Raw genomic sequence first — 18,904 nt, 5'->3', positions numbered from 1 at the left:
TTGCCGCGTTTGGTCGTTTCCTGGCCGTGAAACAGGGTACCCGTCATCAACTCTATTTTCGCCGCCTTCTTTTGGCTACGAAAGAGGGAAATCGTGGTGAGATGGGCAGGCACTGGATCTTTGATTGAAAAGTATTAAAGCATCTCTCGCCGAGGATGTTCTTCCCCGCACATCTCTCGTCCCCATCGCAAACATCTTCAACTGGGTTGAGTACTGGACTTTGCAGATTTGATCTCTTTTTTTTGTTCTTCATCTTTTACTCTCTTCTTAATTTTTTTTTATCGCTCTCCTCTTTCCACAAAAAAAAAAAAAAAAAAAAAAAACACAAAAAAACCAACACCAAACAAAATGCTTGCCAACAACATCCTCATCCTGGGCCTCGCCGCCATCGCCTCTGCCCAATCATTCGTGGGTTTCGCCGCCGGCGGCATTACCTGTGAGACCGGCGTCAGCGCCACCCAGGACGAGGTCGTTGCTGCCATGGTGGGGCCCAAGGGCACGCTGACGGAAAAGAGGGCGGACAATCTGGCTACCAAGGGATGCAACAAGGTCAAGGCGCCACTATTCAAGGTAAGTTTTGTGCGGACCCTGGCATCTACGCCGATATACGTATTTTTTTTTTCTCTTCGTCTTTTACCCTCGGTCTTGTGCTGCAGAGTATGCTTTGGCATGTTTGGTCGACTAAACCCTCATTGCTTTTGCTAGGTCTCGGTGCAAAAGAAGTTCATCTTGTCCTACGCCTTTGACAAGCCTACCAACACTTATACCCTGTGCTCTGTGTCCATTGGTGGAACCGGGAGGGGCCCTCAGTGCAGTGCGAAACCATAAACTCGACAGAACACGAGAGGCGGCTTTTTGGGTTTCGGGAATTTTCGAGCGTGAGCCTGGTGTCACGGTCCTTGTTTTTCTTTGGGCATTTACGGGTCTTTGTTTGGGGCATTCTGGCGGGCTTTTGGATACAGGCAATCCATCTTGAGCGATGAATATACCCTTTTCGCATTTCTTTCTTAGCTGGGATCGATTTGGCCTGCATATGGGCCGATGGATCGAGAGCTTTGCATCTTTTGATCTGGTTTTGGGGGCAGTGTGTTGAGTGGACAATCCAAGCAGCTACGACAAGCACATGTCAAATCTGGGCCATGGTGATCTCTGACATCCCAATCAGGAGGTATTATCTGCGTCTAAAATATCATGTACCTCGTAGTCGCACAGACATATTCTGCATTACAAAACAGCCCACCTATTTTAGATCCACGAGACTTGAAATTAAATGCGTCAAGCCTCAGACGACAGAAAATAATAAGAAGAGAAAACCATCACGCACTCCTCGCGTCTCGATCGCAGCCCTCCCACAGGGCACAGCTCTCCCAGGCATCGACAGCAGGCTCGCTGACCGCCCTGCCCACCCTTTCCCGCCCGCCTTGTCGTCCCTCACCGCCAGAAACCGGCCCCTCGCTCCCCCAATCCATGGCGTAGGTGTCCCTCGTGATGCTTGCATTGTGGCTGCTGGCCAGCGACTGGCGACAGCCCCTGACGTGGACGCCGCACTCCCTCAGGCGCTGGGCCGGGGTGGCGACGTCGGCGTGGTCGCGGGCGTAGTGCTTCTCGAGCTCCTTTTGGCTGTCCATGACGCGGGCCGGGTGCGCGGGGCACTTGAAGACGAGCCAGCGCGGCGGGGCGCGGCAGCCCTTGACCCGCGGCCGGCGCTGGCACAGCCACCGCTTGGACAGCGGGTACCTGCTGCCGTCGCTGCGGAACTGCTCCCACGACACGCTGCCCAGCAGCCCGGGCTCGGGGGTCAGCCAGGATGCGTCCCAGCGCTCATGGGCTGGGGCGTGGGTGGTGGAGGTGGTGGTGGGGGTGGGGGGTTTGGGCTGTTTGTGGGATAGGGGTAGCGGCGGTTTGGTGTTGTGCTTGCGTTTGAATGGCACTTGGCCTGTAGGCTGCTGTTGTGCTGCCGGCGGTACGTGTGGTAAAAAAATGGGAGGCGAGGGTTGGATTGTCAATGGAAAGGACCGGGTTGGAGGGGGCAGGCGCAGGGCGGTGGGTATGTGTGAAAGGGACGAGCTTGTCGATAGTGGAGAGCAGCTGGCTGTGGAAAAGGACCGCGTGGAAGCACCGGATGGTATCGAGAGTTGTGGTACGGTCACGGCTGCATTCGCTTCAAGCTGTGACACACATTCCACGGCGCGCCTTTTCCGCGGTGTTGTTTCCTGTTGAAATTGTGGGTGGACTGGCTGGTATTGATGCCATGCGGTGTGATTGGGAGGGGACACAAGACAAGGTGGTGATGACTTGGCATCAGCTCTTGCCGATTTTGGGCCTTGGCAAGGCGGTGGCCAGCAAAACTGACCACAAACCTCGGGCATGGGCAGCTGCGTGCCTTCTTCCTTGGGGTCTACCAACAGTTGAGAGATGGACAAGGCTCCTATTGGCCGATTCCGTGTTGGTAATGACTTTTTTTCCTCGGAACAATCTTGGCCACTTGAGCCTGATCTCCTGAGACTAAAGGGACTCGACAGCAAAAGCTGCGCTGGTCTCTGTGGTTTTTCCCTTTTGGGTCGTGCCAGTGACTGCAGTGGCGCCCGTGTCTCACCCACGGCAGGCCGCACACGTTGCCCCTCGTCGACCTCGACCGTCTGCCACAGCCTCCCCACCGCAGCCTTGAATCTCCTCTCCTGAGCCAGGCGCCTCCGCTCCCTCTCCCGGGCGATCCTGCCAAGCCTGCCCTTGATAGACGCCACGACCTCCTCGAGGCGCGCGATGTCGCTCTCGCCCTGGTCCTCGACCTCCCTGGCCCGCTTCATCTCCCTGCCCGCCTCGTCCCGCATCACCTTAGCCTCGGCCATGAGCGCGTCCGCCTGGACCTGCACCCGCTTGACCCTCGCCATCTCCACCGCCGCCCACCGCGTCTTGGTCCTGAGCGCCCGGTGCATGCCCGCCTCGGCGTCGCGCATGATCAGCATCAGCGAGTCGTGCTCGTCGAGCTGTCTGGCGTCCTCGGAGCCGGCGGCAAAGCTCCGGCTGAACTCGGCCTCGAGCGCGTCGAACTCGGGCCACTTTTCCGACTCGGTGAGGCTGCGGAGGTTGGCGATGAGGGATTGGTTGGGCTGGAGGGGGTGGTGGTCCATGATGGTTGGGGTAGGCAGCGGGTGGGCGGCCACGCAGGTCAGGGTAGGATGTGGTTCTGGCGGATGTTGGCTTGGTCGTACCATGGGAAGCCTACATGTGGTACGTAGCTGAATGTGACCCGATGGAGACTAGCGTTGGAATCTGGAAAAGAAGGTTTTTCTGATTCCTTCGAGAAACAAAGAATCTGTACGACCGACAATGGGGCGGCAGTAGACCAGTCAGATGCGATGGGTCTTGGTGCATGAGATCTCGATCCCAAGGGAATCATGAGGCGTAGAAGCTCAAAAGTGTTTCTGTGGAAGGAGCAGTGGTTGGGGAAGAAAGAATTGTGGCTCAAAGGGATTTGGTTTCACACATCCTGTTATATAGCTAAACATATGCACACACACATACAGAGTCCAGCCATAGTACCAGGACAGGACCTTATGACACAGAGACCAAAAAAAGATGCAAAATGTTAAGAAAAAGCAACGAGCTGAGCGGTACCCATATTGCGTGAATAGAGCCCAAAGGGCCAAGGCCAAAGAAGGCAATATCAAAAGCTGAACAAACCCTTCATCCCTTGGTCACCCACTACCATACCAGACTAGACCCAAGACTTCTCAGGTGGTGTGGTGGCATGGCTTGGATGGTCTCGCAAACTGGGCGGCTTTTGGGATTGAAAAGTAACGCTGCAGGGGGAATCGTGCCCAATCAAGCGCCAGCAGCGTTTCTCAACTAGGCTGGAATACGCAAATCCTGGAGCCATGAGCACATCAGCATTCATGATCTGCGTCATGGTTACGGTGCCCTACTGTTCGAGACATGCAGAAATTGAAACCCCGTGCTTTTAGGAGGCGAGTGATTGCATTTCTAGAATAGTACATACAAGTAAGTAAACTCTTGGACGATGCTAGTCCGACTTGACTGTACAAGCTATGAGGGGTCGACTGTCGAGTCCCATACGCGATCTGTGCATCCTTGATTGGACATGCGCGCAACTCCATGCGAACATGTCGTGATCGTACGAGGCCAAGCGACACAGATCTTGCAAGTCACAAAAAGACGTGGCTATTCTCCCAAAATATTTTGGGGCAGCCTTTTTTTTTTTTAGAAAGTCGGCCAAGCGAATGCAAGGGAGCAAAAGGCTGGTGCAGTCGGTAATCTCGCAGTGCAAGTCCAGCTTGGTGTAAGCCCGGACCAAACTGACCGTGCAGGCCAACCCAGGTTGGAGAGGATACGAAAAACGAACCCCTTGGAGATAAAGATCGACTTTCCTAAACGGTGGGAGGGTGGGCGGGAGATGGTCTTGATTGGCCCGGAGAAAAGAGTGCGCTCCCAGTGATGCGGTGTAGCTTTTTTTTTTTTTTTTTTTTTCTGCCAAGAGCTTTTGGGGATTAGTTGGGTTCGACATCTTGGCAGGTTTGGCGGCCCATTCCTTGCGTCGGACTTTGAGACCAAAAGAGGAAAGCAGATGGAAAATTCATGTTGGGGGTTGCTGGCGGATTAAAGTCTCCTTGATCGCTGACGTGATTGGATCCAAGACACCTCTAGAAGAAAAAAGAAAAAAAAAGAAAAAAAAAAAAGAAAAAACCACAACCAAAGATGCATGCCATTGCAACCTTTGGGCACACCCAGTTTCAACCTTTTCATCACCCCACGCTCACCCCTTGTCCCTTGTTCACCGGAAGGCCATCCGAGAAAACCCTCACCCAAAGTTCCCACCGGTTTGGTCCAGATGCATGCTTTTTGTCCCTGGATGAGCTCTTTACGCGAGCCACCGCGTTGTGCCCTCCCTCACCTTGAGTTGCCGAACTCGGGCGATTGACTATCCATGTCACGAGGCCTGGACTAACATGTCTTGCGAATACCGTGCCTACCTAAATAGTGGGCCCACTTGATTTCATGAGCCTTTGGAGCTTTACTGGGAGGCAGAGGGGGCCGTGTACTTTAGCTGGCACCTGCTCCTGCTTGGCTTGTAGAGGTTATCACACGCGGGGTGACTAATAACAGCCGGAGCTCTGCTGCTCATTGGAGGGCCAAGAGTCTGTATATGTTTGTATATAGCAAGGCAAGATTTAGGGGTCTATAATGATCCACCCGACATCGATGTCCCATTGACTTTTATACTGCTGGTCAATTTGTTCGGGGAACTAATATAGGGTTGATAAAAATCCAAACTTTCGTGCCTGTATCATACCCATCAGTGTTTTTGTTTCTTCAAGATTGCTTAGATGTGGCGAGTTGAGATTTGAGATAATGAATTGAGCCTAGGTAGCTACCTCGGGCCTTTGCTCATATGGTTCATGGTCTTATTTCAGCACCAGGTCATACATTGCACCAAGAATTTCGATGTAGCCTGCAAATAGTCCTCTGGAAATCCATCTACGGCAACTAACTACTGGTCATATCCATATCTTTCAATAATCCGGCCCAAAGAACGACCGATGTGATACCTGCTTATCATACCTTTTGGCCAGTCGCACACATCATCTTTGGATCCGCATTGTACCGAGGCAGTTTTCCGCTAAGCACTAAGCAGTCATCCACAAAAAAATAAGACCATCAACCTGTCAGCAATTGATTACCTTGGCAAGCTGCGGGGTTTATTGACAAGCCAAAGATGCTTGAGTTTCTATTTTCTTTTTGCAATTTCTCGACCATCTCCAAACTCACCATGGCCGACAACCTCCTCCACAAGTGGTTCCCCACCACCCAACTGCCCCTGATCATCAGCGCTCCCATGTTCACCGTGGCGAACGGGGCGATGGCGGCGGCGGTAACCCAAGCCGGAGGCCTCGGTAGGTCAATCCCGCCCCCGTCGCCGGCCCTCTTGCACGCATCCACGCCACAGAACCCAAACGATTAATCTTGTGTATCGTGTCTCGACGAACAAAAGGCATGGTCCCAGCGGGGATGGACCCGAGCGCCAACTCGCCCCACCTCGCCGCCCTGGACGAGCAGCTCTCCATCGCCAGCCGCCTCCTGCACCACGACGCCACCGACACCGACACCCCTCTCCCGATCGGCGTCGGCTTCCTCACGCTGCTCGCCACCGCCGACGCCTACCGCGCCAACGCGCTGCCCATCCTGCGCCGCCACCGCCCGGCCTTTGTGTGGCTGTTCGGCTCCGACCCCGCCGCCTACGGCGAGCTGGTCACGCTGTTCCGCGACGCCGGCGCCGCCTGGGGCATGCGCGTGTTTGCGCAGGTCGGGTCCGTCGCGGCGGCCCGGGCCGTCGTCCGCTGCGGCGTCGACGTCGTGGTCGCCCAGGGCTGCGACGCCGGCGGCCACCAGTGGGCTGACGCCGCCGGCGTCGTCACCCTCGTGCCGGAGATTGTGGACGCGCTGCGCGGGAAGGAGGGCGTCGCCGTCGTGGCGGGCGGCGGCATCGTGGACGGAAGGGGGGTCGCGGCGGCGCTGGCGCTGGGGGCGCAGGGGGTTACGATGGGGACGCGGGTGAGTGTGGTTCGTTGTCGTGGTCTATTTTTAGAGAGTGAGAAAGAGAGAGAGAAAGAGAAAGAAAGAAAAAGAGAGAGAAAAAAAGAGAGAGGAAGAGAGAGAGAAAGAGAAAAAGAAAAAGAGGGGTTGTTTTGCAACATATGCCAAACGGCTAGGCTAACTTATGGCATCTAGTTTGTTGCCTGCGACGAGGCAGACTCCAACAAATTCGTGCGGAAAGCCATCCTCAACGCCAGCGATGGCGGCGCGTCAACGACAAGGTTAGGGAACGCCATCACAGTCAAGCATGTTTTGTTTCCTTCAAGCTGACATGAACAAATCAGGTCTTGCATGAACGACGCCATAATGGGCTATCCGACCTGGTCGGAATTGTACGCCGGCAGGGTCATCAGACACGCGGGTCTCCAAGACCTGGCGAACGGCGTCCCCCTGCAAGAGGTCCACGAGTCCTTCAAAAAGGCAGTGGCGGAAGACGACGAGACGAGAATGGTCACATTTGCGCAAGTAGCCCCATTGATCAGTTGTTCCTTCCCCCCGCCTTGTCTGACAAGAAAAAAAAAAAAAAAAAAAAAAAAAGACAAACACGGGCTGACAGTGACAAATTCTCCCAGTGGTACCGGAGTCGGTTTGGTTCACGAGTCGCAGCCCGCCGGCGAGATTGTCAGAGAAGTCCGATCAGAAGCTCTGGCTGTTATTGACAAGCTTAAAGCGCAGCTCACAGTGCCGTGAGTTTTCCATGTCCTGAAACACGTTGTTGGTGGTGGGCTGCGGCTTTAGCTACGTTCAGAGTCATGACATCAACACCGCCCCCCTCGCACATAAGCACATGGTGAGGTGGGCTCGGTTAACGCTTAAAGACCGCATCCCAAAATCCCATGTGTGCTTATCGCGTGATTTCTTTTTGTTCTTGTTTTTTTTTCCTTTTTTTTGTTTTCTCCTGTGCTGCCGTCTATTCCAAGTTACTTCCCTCGGCATGGTCAAGCTATGAATAGGTCTAGGTAGTCGCCGCGGCGGTTGTGGGAGTGCCTCGCTACCACCGAAGATATCCACTCCCCACAACTCGAAGCTGCGCGGCGATCCTAATAACCGCATGACTGGTCTGGGTGGTATTGTTGCACGAAAAGGGTAAAACCCAAACCATGCACTTGGGAGCAGAACAACATAGGTCCACTGCTCCATCTTGTTTGGCCTTCTTTGTGGCCTACTGCTGATCCCCCCTTTCCAGAATCGCTACATTTGTTCTTGGACAGGACAAAAATATGACCTGTGTAAGCATAAAGTAACATTATTGCATGATCATACCAGATCTGATATAGCAGCCCATGAGTCCTGTCTGCTTTGCTTACCCCCTCCCAACTCCACTATCCAGTCCTATACTCGACGTGACCAAAAGGCGCTTCGGGGCGTGGACTATAGTCTGATGAGTGCGGTTACGAGTCGGCAGGTGGGTTTATCATCAGTCACGCCTCATGACGGTCTGGCCGATTGGTTCGTTGGGGGCTGGAGTTGGAACGCACTTGTTTTGAGTGTCGCCATGAACATCATTCTCCTACACTGGGGCTCTCCTACACTGGGGCTGTCCTACACTGAGAAAAGATATTGGGCACCTGTTCGACGAGTATAAAGGCCGCCTTTCGCTGCCGAAGAAATCACTTCCTCTGCTCCTTCCTATCCCCATCCACAGGATTCCAGCTATTCGACAACCCCTTCTCTCTTTTCTTTATCTCTTGGCTTTTTTTCCTTACTGTCACTCTCTTTCTCTCTCTCTCTGTCTTCCTTCTAGTCATTCCTTTGGCAAAGTTCTTTTTTTCCTTCCAGCCCAACATGCAGTTCTCTCAGATCCTCACCGTCTTGTTCCTTGGCGTCTCCGTCAGCGCCCTTCCCGCCGGCGGTCTGCCCGGCAGCCCTGGCAGCGCTGTCCAGAGGTGCCACTGCCCCCCTCGTGGCTCCCACGCCCACGGCTCCCTCGCCGCTCGGGAGGAAGCGCCCGAGGCCGAAGGTGACGCCAAGATTTCCGCCCGCTACACCTGCCCCAACTGCCACAAGACGGGCAAAGGCTGCGATGATGGGTAAATAAGCAACCCCCCATCCCCTTGAAATCCTTTTTGCGGTCATGTTGCTGACGTCTTTGATAGCTGGTGCCAAGTCGAAAAGACGCACTGGTAGAGGAAAAGTCAATCGAGTAATTATACAGGTTAGTGCTTGTACTAGTGCTCTTTCTAATAACAATCCATAGTATATTATACTAAGTAGTAAGCACATTCGCCTTTAATTAATTCTGGTATCAGTAATGCGCAGAAGGGTGTTGATGCTGGGGCTTCAAAAGTCGGGCCACTCGCATTATCGCATAATTGCGACCAAGTTAAAAGCTGGTCAATTTTCCAACAATAGTAAGCTAAGATGTTGGTTAATACTAGTATGGCCTTGGTAATAAATAACTCTTCTGCAAGCAGAGAACAACTATGTCACAAAGTTTCAACAAATATATAGAGTCGCTGTCTGCTTTGGAAATTATACCCCGTCTCTTCTCCCCCTTACCATCGCCGCAACCATTCGATATTCGCCTTCTTCTTCTTTTGTCTTTTTTCTTTCTTCTTTTCTCTCTGTCTCTTCTCATCTTTGTCGTTAAATCCGCCCGACATGCAGTTCTCTCAAGTCCTCGCCATCCTGGCCCTCGGCGTCTCGGTCAACGCCTTGCCCACCGGCGGTCTGCCCGGCAGCTCCGAGCTTGCTGCACAAGACGGCACTCTTGCTGCTCGCACGATTGTCGACGAGTGTCCAAAGTGCCACGGGTCCGACTGGGGCTGCACCAGCGAGTAAGCATGCATCCCTGTTGTTTTGTTGTTGTTGTTGTTGTTGTTGTTGTTGTTGTTGTTGTTGTTTTTTTTTTCTTTTTTTTTTTTTGCTCCAATACCGACGGGGTAACTGGGACCATTTTTGTTAACAAGTCGCAAAAAAAACAGCCATTGTATCAAACACGGACAGGCCAAGCACGACGCTCTCGCCCCTCGCAGCCAACCTCATGGCCCTGAACCACAGTACCCCTGCATGAAATGCCAAGGCGCCGGTTATGGTTGCACCAAGGAGTAAGCAGTCGCCCTCGTTCTTTCCTCTGATGCCAAGAAAAGTAATCATGGCCGTGTTACTGACGAACCCAAAAGTCGCTGTGCCCTGTTCCCGTGATTAAAGGTCCATTGTTTTGCAAAAATGGTTTTTCTGGGTGATGGCTGCTGGTGGGCTGCCTCCGGGTTAGTTTGAGTCACGTGTTGCAAGCAGCGAGTTATGGACATTTGCATTTGCCCAAGTTTTTTTTTTTGTACATTTGGTCTCGGTAGCTATAGGATTCTGGGTCTGACAAATTGAGTTTGTCGATCCATCTCGGTTACTCCAGAATCTTGGTTCAAAATTAGTAGCGGAATCGCCATCCTTGGGTTTGAGCACGCAAGATCAACTTGAGACCAGGACAACCCCGGATTGCTGCCAAAATTGAGTTCTAAAGATGGCATCAACTTTCGGGGACTCCGCAGTGACAAAGTACTGGAGGGATCCCCGTCCAGCCCTAGCACCAGGTCTCCGCCGAAACCTCTAGTCTTTGCACCCGTGCGCTGGCCCCGTGGCCCCCATTAGACAGCTTTCTTGTAGTTTGGGGCTTGAATTTGAGAAAAAAAGAAAAAAAAGACGACGAAGAAAATGCTACATTCAAAAAGCTTGGGCTCCTTTTTCTTGCCACCCAGCTTTTCCTTCCGCTGAGTAGGGTGTCCTGGCCACACGGCAAGACTCGAGTCATAGTAAACACGCCATGCCCGGCCTGTGTTTCTTTTTATAACGACGGCCAAGTCCCACCCAGGGCTGCCGTTGTACATGGCAATATAAAAGGTAGATCGTCTCAAGGTATATAAACAAAAGGTTCAAGCCTTGCTGATTTTTTCTCCCTCATGTGCTATTGCTTCTTTACCTACACTGATCTATAATTTGCTTATTTTTCTTTTCTTTTTTTGACAAAAACCTAAACTATGCAATTCAAATCTGCTCTCGCTCTAAGTATTGCGGCATTACAAGCCGTTCCGGCTCTGGCCATGGAAGATGGCTGCTCCGCTTCCATATTAAAGTACGATGCAAATGGAGGACAGGAAACCTACTACGGTAGCGCGTTGCCGGCAAATGGCTCCATTGCCTTCCAGCCTACAGAGTTTAGCACTGAAGTTGTCATTTCCGTTGATGCAAACTGCAATCCTACAAATACCGACGACGTCAAGAAGAGCGTTCCGAAAGGCTGGGGGCTCCATGTTTACAAGAAAGTCACCGCGATAGCAGGAGAGAGTTGAATTATTATTAATCACATACATGGCGCGGGATGATAGGATGCGGATCACAGTCATATTGGGGGGGCGGCGGAGCAGGCGACAGAGAGGTGGTCAAGGACTTTTCACATTGCATGCTTGCTAGTCTGTCAGGTTTCTGCCAACATAATCTCGTTCCGCCTGATCATTGATTTCCGTGGCATGTGTGGGTGCCTGTTGGATACTAAACTACGAGCTGGTGCAACAATGTCGTCGGCGTCTTCTTGCCTTGCCCCTGCGAAAGAAATCGATCCAAGGTACTACAAGGAAACAGCAGACCAAAGATTGATAGTCGCCTTTTGGTTGCCAGTCTTTGTGTCTTCCCTTTATCTTTTCGCCGTTTGGCCGATTCTCCTTCGTCTAGATCCTGCTGCCATGGGCGTTGATGGAAAACGAGATCAATAGCCCGAGGAAGTTCGAGGTTGCGGCCGCGGGCAACACCCGCAGCGTCTGATGCTGCATGTCGTTGAGCTGTATGTAGAGCATCGGCCGACGAGTCGCGACGAGATACTGTCTGCGCAAAGCCCGCCATAAGATGACAGCTCTTGAAATGCTGCGCAAATATGTTGACAGACTGCTCAAGTGTCCGTCGGGGGTGGATGCATATTCATGACGGTCCAGACAGAAGTTCAGTGGGTAAATAACCAGACCTTTCGGTGCCAGTATCTACCTACCATTCATCGTGCCCAAATCCTCCCCAGCCGCTGGCCAAAGGTCCACGTTCAATAAACCAAAGTCGTCGCCCATATAGTCCTGTAGTTGGTAGTCAAGCAAGCCGCCCAGGCCCTCTTCCCCGACATCCCCTGGACCATGCTGTTGATTGGGCGTCTCGTCACCAGCTCTCCAATCCTGTATCGCCAGAGAGGATGGTGAATCATCGTCTGGCGGCGGATGATGTTGCACATGTCCATTGGCAGAAAAGGCGGCTGCAGCAGGAGCCTGCCCAATGCTGCTGCCGCTACCACTGCCGACACCCAAACCCTTCTGTCTCGAAGCCTCCATCGCGGCCCTCAGCCTCCCAAAAAGTGCATTGAACCCTTCTGTCGTCTGCGCGTCCATGTGCATCAGTGGCACGCAGCGCGACAGGCTGGTCATGATGGCTATATAGGTCTCGCAAGACCAACTGAGTGACGATTTCATGACGCCAATATAAAGAGTAAAGACCGAGTTGAGTATATATGGCATGGCCCAGCTGTTTCTCCTTGTCAGTTCAGGGTTGACTTCATCCAGGAACACATCAGCGATGTACAGCCGGGAAACAAGACTTACCGAACCATGGCACAGCACCTCGGCGTACAGACAAACTCATCAACCGACCGTGCCAGCCCTGCCGCAGCACTCAGGCATGCATTGGCAGACGCGACAATCCTTGCATCCGGCCTCGCAGCCGCAGCCATCTTTTGCGCACCCTCGCTGGACATGTTTGCACAGCTCAGCAGCGAGGCGCGATGGATCGTCAGTAGCGCGTTGTGGTACATGCAGTGCAGCACCCGGGACCCAAACTGAGGGCTAGCCGGCTGCGACTCGAATGCCGCCAGCAGTGACTCGGCCCTACCGGGTCGGAGGCCATCTGGCAGCGTCTCAGCCCAGCCACGGAGCTGTCGCTCGGCTTGAGATATTCGCGCAAGCAGCTCCTCCTCGGAGCACTCAGCCACGTCACGCGAGTAGAGATTCGATGATATAAGGGAGAGGACCTTGCACAAGTTGATCAGGTCCGAGAAGACGTTGGGGTGCGCAGGCTGTCTGCTTTGCTGAGACAATGATGAGCTGGACAGGACTTCGTCCGAGGTGGGGAGATCGGCATCGCAGTCTGGGTCGCTGATACATGATGGCCGGCCGCCTTCGAAGCTGAGTTTTCTGGCACAGGCCCGGGCTGTCAGTTCATGAACGATTTACACAAGTTCCAGGCAAGTCAAACTTCAGTTCTAGTTTATCGGGAAGCTCACTTGTCTAGCCAGTAGCAAGTCCACCAGACCCTACTACGCAGCCCGATATCCTTTTGAACAAAGACAAGCTCTTGCGGTCGCTTGTGGGCAGCAAGTCGCCGGTGTAGGCCTATTGACTGGGCCATGCGTACTGCAGACCCAATGGCCAGGTAAGCCTGTCCGTCCCGGTGTAGGTTCATGAGTAACAGCGTCTGCCATGTGTGGAATGCAGATGTTAGCAAATGAGGCTCCGACGGACGCCATGAATGCAGTCATGGATTCTTCGGGTTAACTTGCCAACAAAACGAGTGCCTGCACACTGGGGAGATATGGAGTTGCGATCAGCCGGTCGTACAAGCTCCACACCGTCGTAAAGTGCACGTTTCGGGTCGCATGCCCGTCCGGCGACGAGTCTCCTATCGCAATGGCGAGGTACAGACAGCACATCCTGCTCACGTCGCTCGAGCTCCCATCCCGATAGAGGTCCTCGAACAAACGCCAGGTTGTATCCTCGTCCAATACCGGCGCGATGCAGTGCACTGTAGCGAAATATTCTTGATAAAAAGAAGCTGTTAGTCTTGTTGTGCGCCCAGACTGAATGCCGATGCCGTCACCGGCGTGATTGCTTACTCTGCAAACACTTTCGCGCCTTTTCGCGCTCGACCAGGGGTCGAAGCATCAAAGGCGGCGTGGCGACCTCTTCAGAGAGTGCCATCAGCGGGCAAAAGAAAGCCATGACGTCTACTTGGCCTGTCCGGTCCTCGCTCTTGAACAGCTCCTCGGCAGACTTGGCCAGCACGTGCACAGAGCTCATCCCCGCGAACTTGCTCTTCTGCGGAACCCTGCTCGTCTCGATGACCACCACGCCCTCCAGAACATCGTGTGGCCGAGATGAGGCGCTAGGTGATTCGCCATTAGTAGTCTGCGTCTCGTTGTTGGGGTTGTTGTTGACGCTGCTGTTGCTGCTGTTGTTGTTGCTGCTATCGCGCTCGAGACCCACCGTTATTTGCCGATTGGTTTGGCTGTTGGCTGGGCTCGGACGGCTGGATACAGGAACATTCCCTGTCTTTGGGGGAGAGCCTGGGTTCTGACAATGACAGTCGGCTTTCGCTCCGTGCCGATTGCAGTCAGACCTGCAGCTCCCTCGCTTAATATCAGTGCCGTCCTCGGCGCGAGTGATGACGCAGTCCACGCCGTATATCCGGCAATTGCGACACGATCCCGGGCCATTGTCACATCGTATCTAAGGAGCGGCACAGATAAGAGAGAAAAAATGTATAAGCTACTCCCCCAGTCACTCTCGTAATCCCGCAGCTGTGGACGGAAACACACCTTGCGCTGTCTGCAGCCATCACACTATCGCATCAAATCGGGTTTAGTCAGCCACCCCGGTCTTGAATTGAAAAAGAAAGTCACACTGGCTTGCAAGGTCAACTTACGGCGCGTAGCCTCCGTCGTCTGATGAGCCGAGCCTTGGATGCGTCGGATGCCGGGCCCGGAGGCCCAGGGCTCGGCAACTCTTCCTGGGCGCCAGTCGAGAGCACGGGATCAAACATGGTTGCCACGGTCCGCAAGACGTCTGCGCGGAATAAAAAAAAACTGATAGCTTGGTGTGATATTAATCGGGAAAAGCAAGACAAGAGGTCCTTCCGTCAAAGTGTAGTGACTGTGTCCAGTTTATTCCGCGGAATAAGCGCCGATACCGCAAGAGGGTCGAGATTAGACCCCGCACATCTCCCGCGATATCATGCGGGAGAACGATTAGGCGTAAAAAAAGCCATCGATCGGTTGGGCCGAATTCCCACGTGATTCTTCCCCAGCGCCGTAGCACACTCCACCACCACCACTCCCTGTCAAAATCCCTTGTGTCGTAATCTAACTGGATCCGGCAGCAGAGCTGTCCCAACCGCGCCTTTAAATCGTGCCTGCCTCAGCACGACCTGGCGGTTGGTGTACTACGATGCCCGAACGGAATGCGCGCTTCGGCATCGAGCTTTGTTTGTTGATGCTTTTTTTGAGGTATAGCTCGATTCATCCAATCCAATGAAATAGGAAATCGACCGGGACTGAATCGACGTTTGGAATTTCATGATGGCTAGCCCCGGCAGGCAAAAGATGCCGGTAGGTGTAGCCCAGCCGGCAATATGATGGAGGGACAAAAAAGGGCCTCAGCACCTGTCCATGTCGAGTTCAGATCAGTCGCAACACTCTGAAGGTGCTGGACCTGGCTATTACTTTTATTACGACTGTTCCTGAGCTCGATCGCCGGAGAGCGTACCCGAAGCTCTGGATCGGTTCCGAGCAACCTAGGATCGCGCTCCGATCCGCCATTCAGCGGCCCAGTTTTCCCATCCCGGCCGGCAAATTGGGTCCAACTTGGGAGTCTGGTGAATGATACTCACATATCCTGGCACAAGCCGAGCTGCGCTGTTATTTATTACTAAATGGACATTTATATAAACAACACCATGATCCCCGCGGAAATTTCCTCGTCGATGTCGTTCTGTATAGCCCTGCCACACGCAGTTCTTCGTGAGGACTTTCTTGTCCCAGATTGATCAGTGCCGATAGGAAACTTTGTCTTTGGCGCAATAACCTTTATGATTTGTATATTTATATTTGCACAATGGCGACGAGCGTTGTTCCCGCAGTAAACAATAAGTACAAGAGCTAATATTGATCATGAATCCGTTCTGCCATGACGGCACATTCACCAATTCGGCAAACTTCGACAGTGACTGCCTAGGAAACCAACATTTTTGTTCTCGCTCAATTCGACGAGCAAAAACGAAACATATAAAAAGACTAACTGGCAAAACATACAACACCGAGGATTCCCCAGTGGTCACCCACCTGAGTACTAGTTCGGCCCTCACTGGTTTGACTAGGGGAGAGCGGACGGGATCCCGTATGTTCCAGTGGGTATGGTCGTATGTGAAAGCTAGGATCCTTCGGACGTACTATTAACTTGCGACAAAGATAGTTTATGCTTGAAGGCCACTCAATCGACGCATGTCTCCATCTGCGATGCCATCTCGGTGCTGATCGTGGCCCAATCAAAGCGTCGGTGACTCCGATGGTATGTACGTGGCACTCCTGAGGAGTTTGGCCAAGGTGATGATGGCGACGTGGTCGGTGTCGCCGCCACCGAGGGCATACCAAAAGACAGGCCGCGCTGACCTCGCCACCCCGAGGTGGTTTTAGCTAGCCTGTGGAACTTACGCTGTATACAACGTACATGTTATTTGCTTTATCTCACAACGGTGTGAGGTGATCGGAGATGGCAGTCGCATGTTCTAGAGAAAGGGATACCCGCTGCAGTGCTGAATTTTGTGTCATACCATATTGCATGTACTGCCCAAGTGCTCGAGCAGGCCCGGGTCCAAGCCTGGGCGAGCTAAACCCCTGCTTTGGCTTTCATCTTCCAGAGGTATAGATCTGGAGATACTAGGCCATTTCACCCCTCTCGGGCTCGCCGTCGACGCATAATAGTACGTGTGGCGGTGTCAACGAACTGGCCACCCGTACGGGTCCCTGCGTCGTGTTCCTTTACCACTTGCCAAAGACGAGACCGGGACCATCCTACGTAAGCATAGGCATCGGCTTGCTCGTCGCCTCACATGCCAGTCCTTTCCTCAGAGCAATCTCGATCAAAGCGGATCTCAGGCTGCCATCCCCTCCCACAGTTCCATGAAACGTAGCGCGGGTCTCGACCGATGAGGCGGGATTACGTAGTATGCTACCAGAGTACGTGGTATTCATACCACGAATAGTAGTGAGTGAATGGACGCGATTCATGCATGTCATCCAAGAAGGAGGCACCGCTATGCCGTAGAAAGAAAGTGCTCCGTTTGTCAGTCGCCCAACGTATATAGTACTACAACGTCTGCAGGTTACTGAGTTACAGACCGGGTCCGTTACCCACCGCATGGGCGATCCTGTCCCTGGCAGGGGGAAAGTCCACCAGGACCATCACTATGCAAGAATAGGTAGATCGACATTGGCTGGCCATGGTGGCAGCAGTCATATCTGTCAATGTTGAGATTTAAGTCTGGATATCTCAATATCTGCCACTCTGATGGGCCTGACGCGTGATAGGCGCCAAGAAATTGGGGGCTTTTTAGGCACGCATTGCTAAGACTACCTAGCAATAGCGTCCGTGGTAGTATTAAGTCGGTGGAGTCGGTAGCCTTGAGTGTAAGTCATGCAACTCGTGCAGTACCGTGGTATGTATGCAGTGGTATCCAGCAAACAAGATAGCGCAGGGTGATTGACGTGAATATCACTGGTACAGTTATTCAATGGAAAAGGAGGCCTTGAGTCGGTAAAGTGGTACGGGAGGGAACATTGGCAGGCCATCGAGTAACACCCAATTAACAAGAACATGAACCTGGACATTGGGTGTGCACTTCGTACTGGATTACTGTACAGTATGTACATATAAGACGATTAAAGGTTCGTGGTGTAGGGATCTTGGCCAAGCCGAGGTCTGTCGCAGTTGGGCAAAAAGAGAGAAGAAAAAAAGGTTGCTCTAATTACTCCGCAGTACTTTTGCAGGCTCTAGACTAGAGTCTAGACTGCCTGCCGTTTGTGAAACAAACCATGACGTAATTCCGGGGCTTGTCAAAAAAAAAACCTTGACAATAGCGCAGGGTAGTTCTGTTCTAATATGGACAAAGCAAATGGAAAATTTAAGCGCGAAAGCATGGATGTGAAAACATCAGACGGAAATTGACGAATAGCACCATATTGCGTCATAGGGGTCTCATGATACCACGTACAAGGGCACAATATTTTTCGATGATGGGTGGACTGGAGGAATATTCTGGAATTGGTCAGGCTCTTTGGAATTTGAAAAATTTGGATTTTGGGCATCAAGTCAAAGCAACTTTTGACTCGTACAATTTCACGTGATTTGCAATTCGAGGAGATTTGTAATTACGTGGTAGGCTCTTGAAGAAGCTTTTGCCCACATCGCCACTGAAAGAGTGAATTTCTGGCTTCGAATGTAGATGTAGCAAAAAGTTTAGTCGGATGCTGCTGCCACGTAGGTGACCCTGTTTTCTATTCTTTATTCGTTTCGTTTGTCCGATTTTGGGAGATGCCGACTCGGTCATCTAAATAGGAATTGCCGGCGGCAAGCTGGGTTGGAGCGGCAACCTCCGCCACAAGCAAAGTGCCCATGTCCACAATGCTTATTACAACGGACCCTTGAATTGCCAACTGCATAACAGGTTAGAACGAAGTATTCAGTAATACAATTGTGATTAGTTAAGAGAGTATTGGCAAAGTTTTGCCACTCAGTACTACTTTACACCTACCATAGTACACCTGTAAAGTACTTTTGCATCCAGAACTAATACTATGTAGCATAATCTGTCAAAACAACACTATAATGGAACGCGGGCCGGCAGCTCATCGGCAAGGGACAGCCACATGGTGGACATCCCGGCAGGCCGGGCGAAGTGGGCCACCACCCCCCATGCCTGCCGAATATCAAGACGAATGGGTAGGGACGCGAAGGACGATACATCGTGCAAAGTACATCCTTTGCAATTCTCATACTTTGTACATGACGATTGTGTAAGTTCACATGGCACAAGGATTTGCGACAGGGAGTTGAGCCATGTTCGCCCCGTCCAGAATGCATGATATCTTGGTACAAACTTAGCATGCGCGAGGTGGGTCTGGCAATTTTTGAAGTTATCTTGCCACTCCCTATGTGGTACCTAAATTATTGAAGTATCTCAACTACTGTAAAGTCTACTTACTATCACAAGCTGATATCGTACCTACTCTTGGTGTCACACGCAACGATACTAATTTGGGAATCCGGGAGACGGGGGCTTGAGCCGGACCGGGTTATGTAGGCACTGTCCTGCATACCACGTAGTTAGTGGACTCGGTCAGGGAGGGGGATAGCACATGTACCCCGTACAACCTCACAGTGCTCGCGTCTTAATTCTAGAAAAAAGATGCCCGCTCTAAATTACTACGCAGTATAACTGTACAGTAGACGTTGACTTTTGGCGGCAGGCAAACAGGTGTGATAGGCCGGCCGAGGCG

At 52.5% G+C, this 18,904-nt stretch overlaps 8 protein-coding genes and 1 non-coding gene across 9 annotated transcripts; 6 read left to right on the top strand and 3 right to left on the bottom strand.

The window, feature by feature from the left end:
- The first annotated feature begins 297 nt into the window (after positions 1–297).
- MGG_02591 (uncharacterized protein) lies at positions 298–1,322 on the top strand. The gene is made up of 2 exons (XM_003721161.1): positions 298–570; positions 706–1,322. Exons 1-2 carry the CDS (start codon positions 349–351, stop codon positions 826–828), a joined length of 345 nt encoding a protein of 114 aa, XP_003721209.1. The 5' UTR covers positions 298–348; the 3' UTR covers positions 829–1,322.
- On the bottom strand, positions 1,140–4,533 carry MGG_02592 (uncharacterized protein). Its single transcript, XM_003721160.1, has 2 exons — positions 4,001–4,533; positions 1,140–3,870 (listed from the first exon to the last, which is right to left on the bottom strand). Exon 2 carries the CDS (start codon positions 3,213–3,215, stop codon positions 1,317–1,319), a length of 1,899 nt encoding a protein of 632 aa, XP_003721208.1. The 5' UTR covers positions 3,216–3,870; positions 4,001–4,533; the 3' UTR covers positions 1,140–1,316.
- Positions 4,534–5,788: 1,255 nt separating this feature from the next.
- On the top strand, positions 5,789–7,302 carry MGG_02593 (2-nitropropane dioxygenase; the record flags this gene model as incomplete). The annotated part of the gene is made up of 5 exons (XM_003721159.1): positions 5,789–5,912; positions 6,011–6,570; positions 6,748–6,833; positions 6,897–7,073; positions 7,185–7,302. 5 exons carry the CDS (start codon positions 5,789–5,791, stop codon positions 7,300–7,302), a joined length of 1,065 nt encoding a protein of 354 aa, XP_003721207.1.
- Positions 7,303–8,397: 1,095 nt separating this feature from the next.
- MGG_12655 (uncharacterized protein) lies at positions 8,398–8,739 on the top strand (the record flags this gene model as incomplete). Its single annotated transcript, XM_003721158.1, has 2 exons — positions 8,398–8,642; positions 8,709–8,739. The coding sequence occupies 2 exons, from the start codon at positions 8,398–8,400 to the stop codon at positions 8,737–8,739; spliced, it is 276 nt and encodes a 91-aa protein (XP_003721206.1).
- Positions 8,740–9,213: 474 nt separating this feature from the next.
- Positions 9,214–9,663, top strand: MGG_12654 (uncharacterized protein; the record flags this gene model as incomplete). Its single annotated transcript, XM_003721157.1, has 2 exons — positions 9,214–9,389; positions 9,537–9,663. The coding sequence occupies 2 exons, from the start codon at positions 9,214–9,216 to the stop codon at positions 9,661–9,663; spliced, it is 303 nt and encodes a 100-aa protein (XP_003721205.1).
- A 923-nt stretch (positions 9,664–10,586) lies between these two features.
- MGG_18019 (uncharacterized protein) lies at positions 10,587–10,898 on the top strand (the record flags this gene model as incomplete). Its single annotated transcript, XM_003721156.1, has 1 exon — positions 10,587–10,898. One exon carries the CDS (start codon positions 10,587–10,589, stop codon positions 10,896–10,898), a length of 312 nt encoding a protein of 103 aa, XP_003721204.1.
- MGG_02595 (uncharacterized protein) lies at positions 10,738–14,479 on the bottom strand. Its single transcript, XM_003721155.1, has 7 exons — positions 14,278–14,479; positions 14,171–14,194; positions 13,469–14,081; positions 13,136–13,392; positions 12,860–13,050; positions 12,183–12,770; positions 10,738–12,105 (listed from the first exon to the last, which is right to left on the bottom strand). The coding sequence occupies exons 1-7, from the start codon at positions 14,392–14,394 to the stop codon at positions 11,580–11,582; spliced, it is 2,316 nt and encodes a 771-aa protein (XP_003721203.1). The 5' UTR covers positions 14,395–14,479; the 3' UTR covers positions 10,738–11,579.
- A 1,175-nt stretch (positions 14,480–15,654) lies between these two features.
- On the bottom strand, positions 15,655–15,770 carry MGG_20363. The gene has a single exon (XR_001729818.1). It is a non-coding gene; the product is annotated as a 5S ribosomal RNA (ribosomal RNA).
- A 1,272-nt stretch (positions 15,771–17,042) lies between these two features.
- Positions 17,043–18,198, top strand: MGG_18018 (uncharacterized protein; the record flags this gene model as incomplete). Its single annotated transcript, XM_003721154.1, has 5 exons — positions 17,043–17,064; positions 17,220–17,268; positions 17,851–17,885; positions 17,964–18,072; positions 18,165–18,198. 5 exons carry the CDS (start codon positions 17,043–17,045, stop codon positions 18,196–18,198), a joined length of 249 nt encoding a protein of 82 aa, XP_003721202.1.
- Between the last annotated feature and the right edge of the window lie 706 nt (positions 18,199–18,904).

Source organism: Pyricularia oryzae, chromosome 7 (assembly GCF_000002495.2).
Source record: "Pyricularia oryzae 70-15 chromosome 7, whole genome shotgun sequence".
Taxonomy (NCBI): Eukaryota; Fungi; Ascomycota; class Sordariomycetes; order Magnaporthales; family Pyriculariaceae; genus Pyricularia; species Pyricularia oryzae.
Note: the sequence above shows the minus strand (reverse complement) of the source record. Positions and strands in the feature narration are given on the sequence as shown.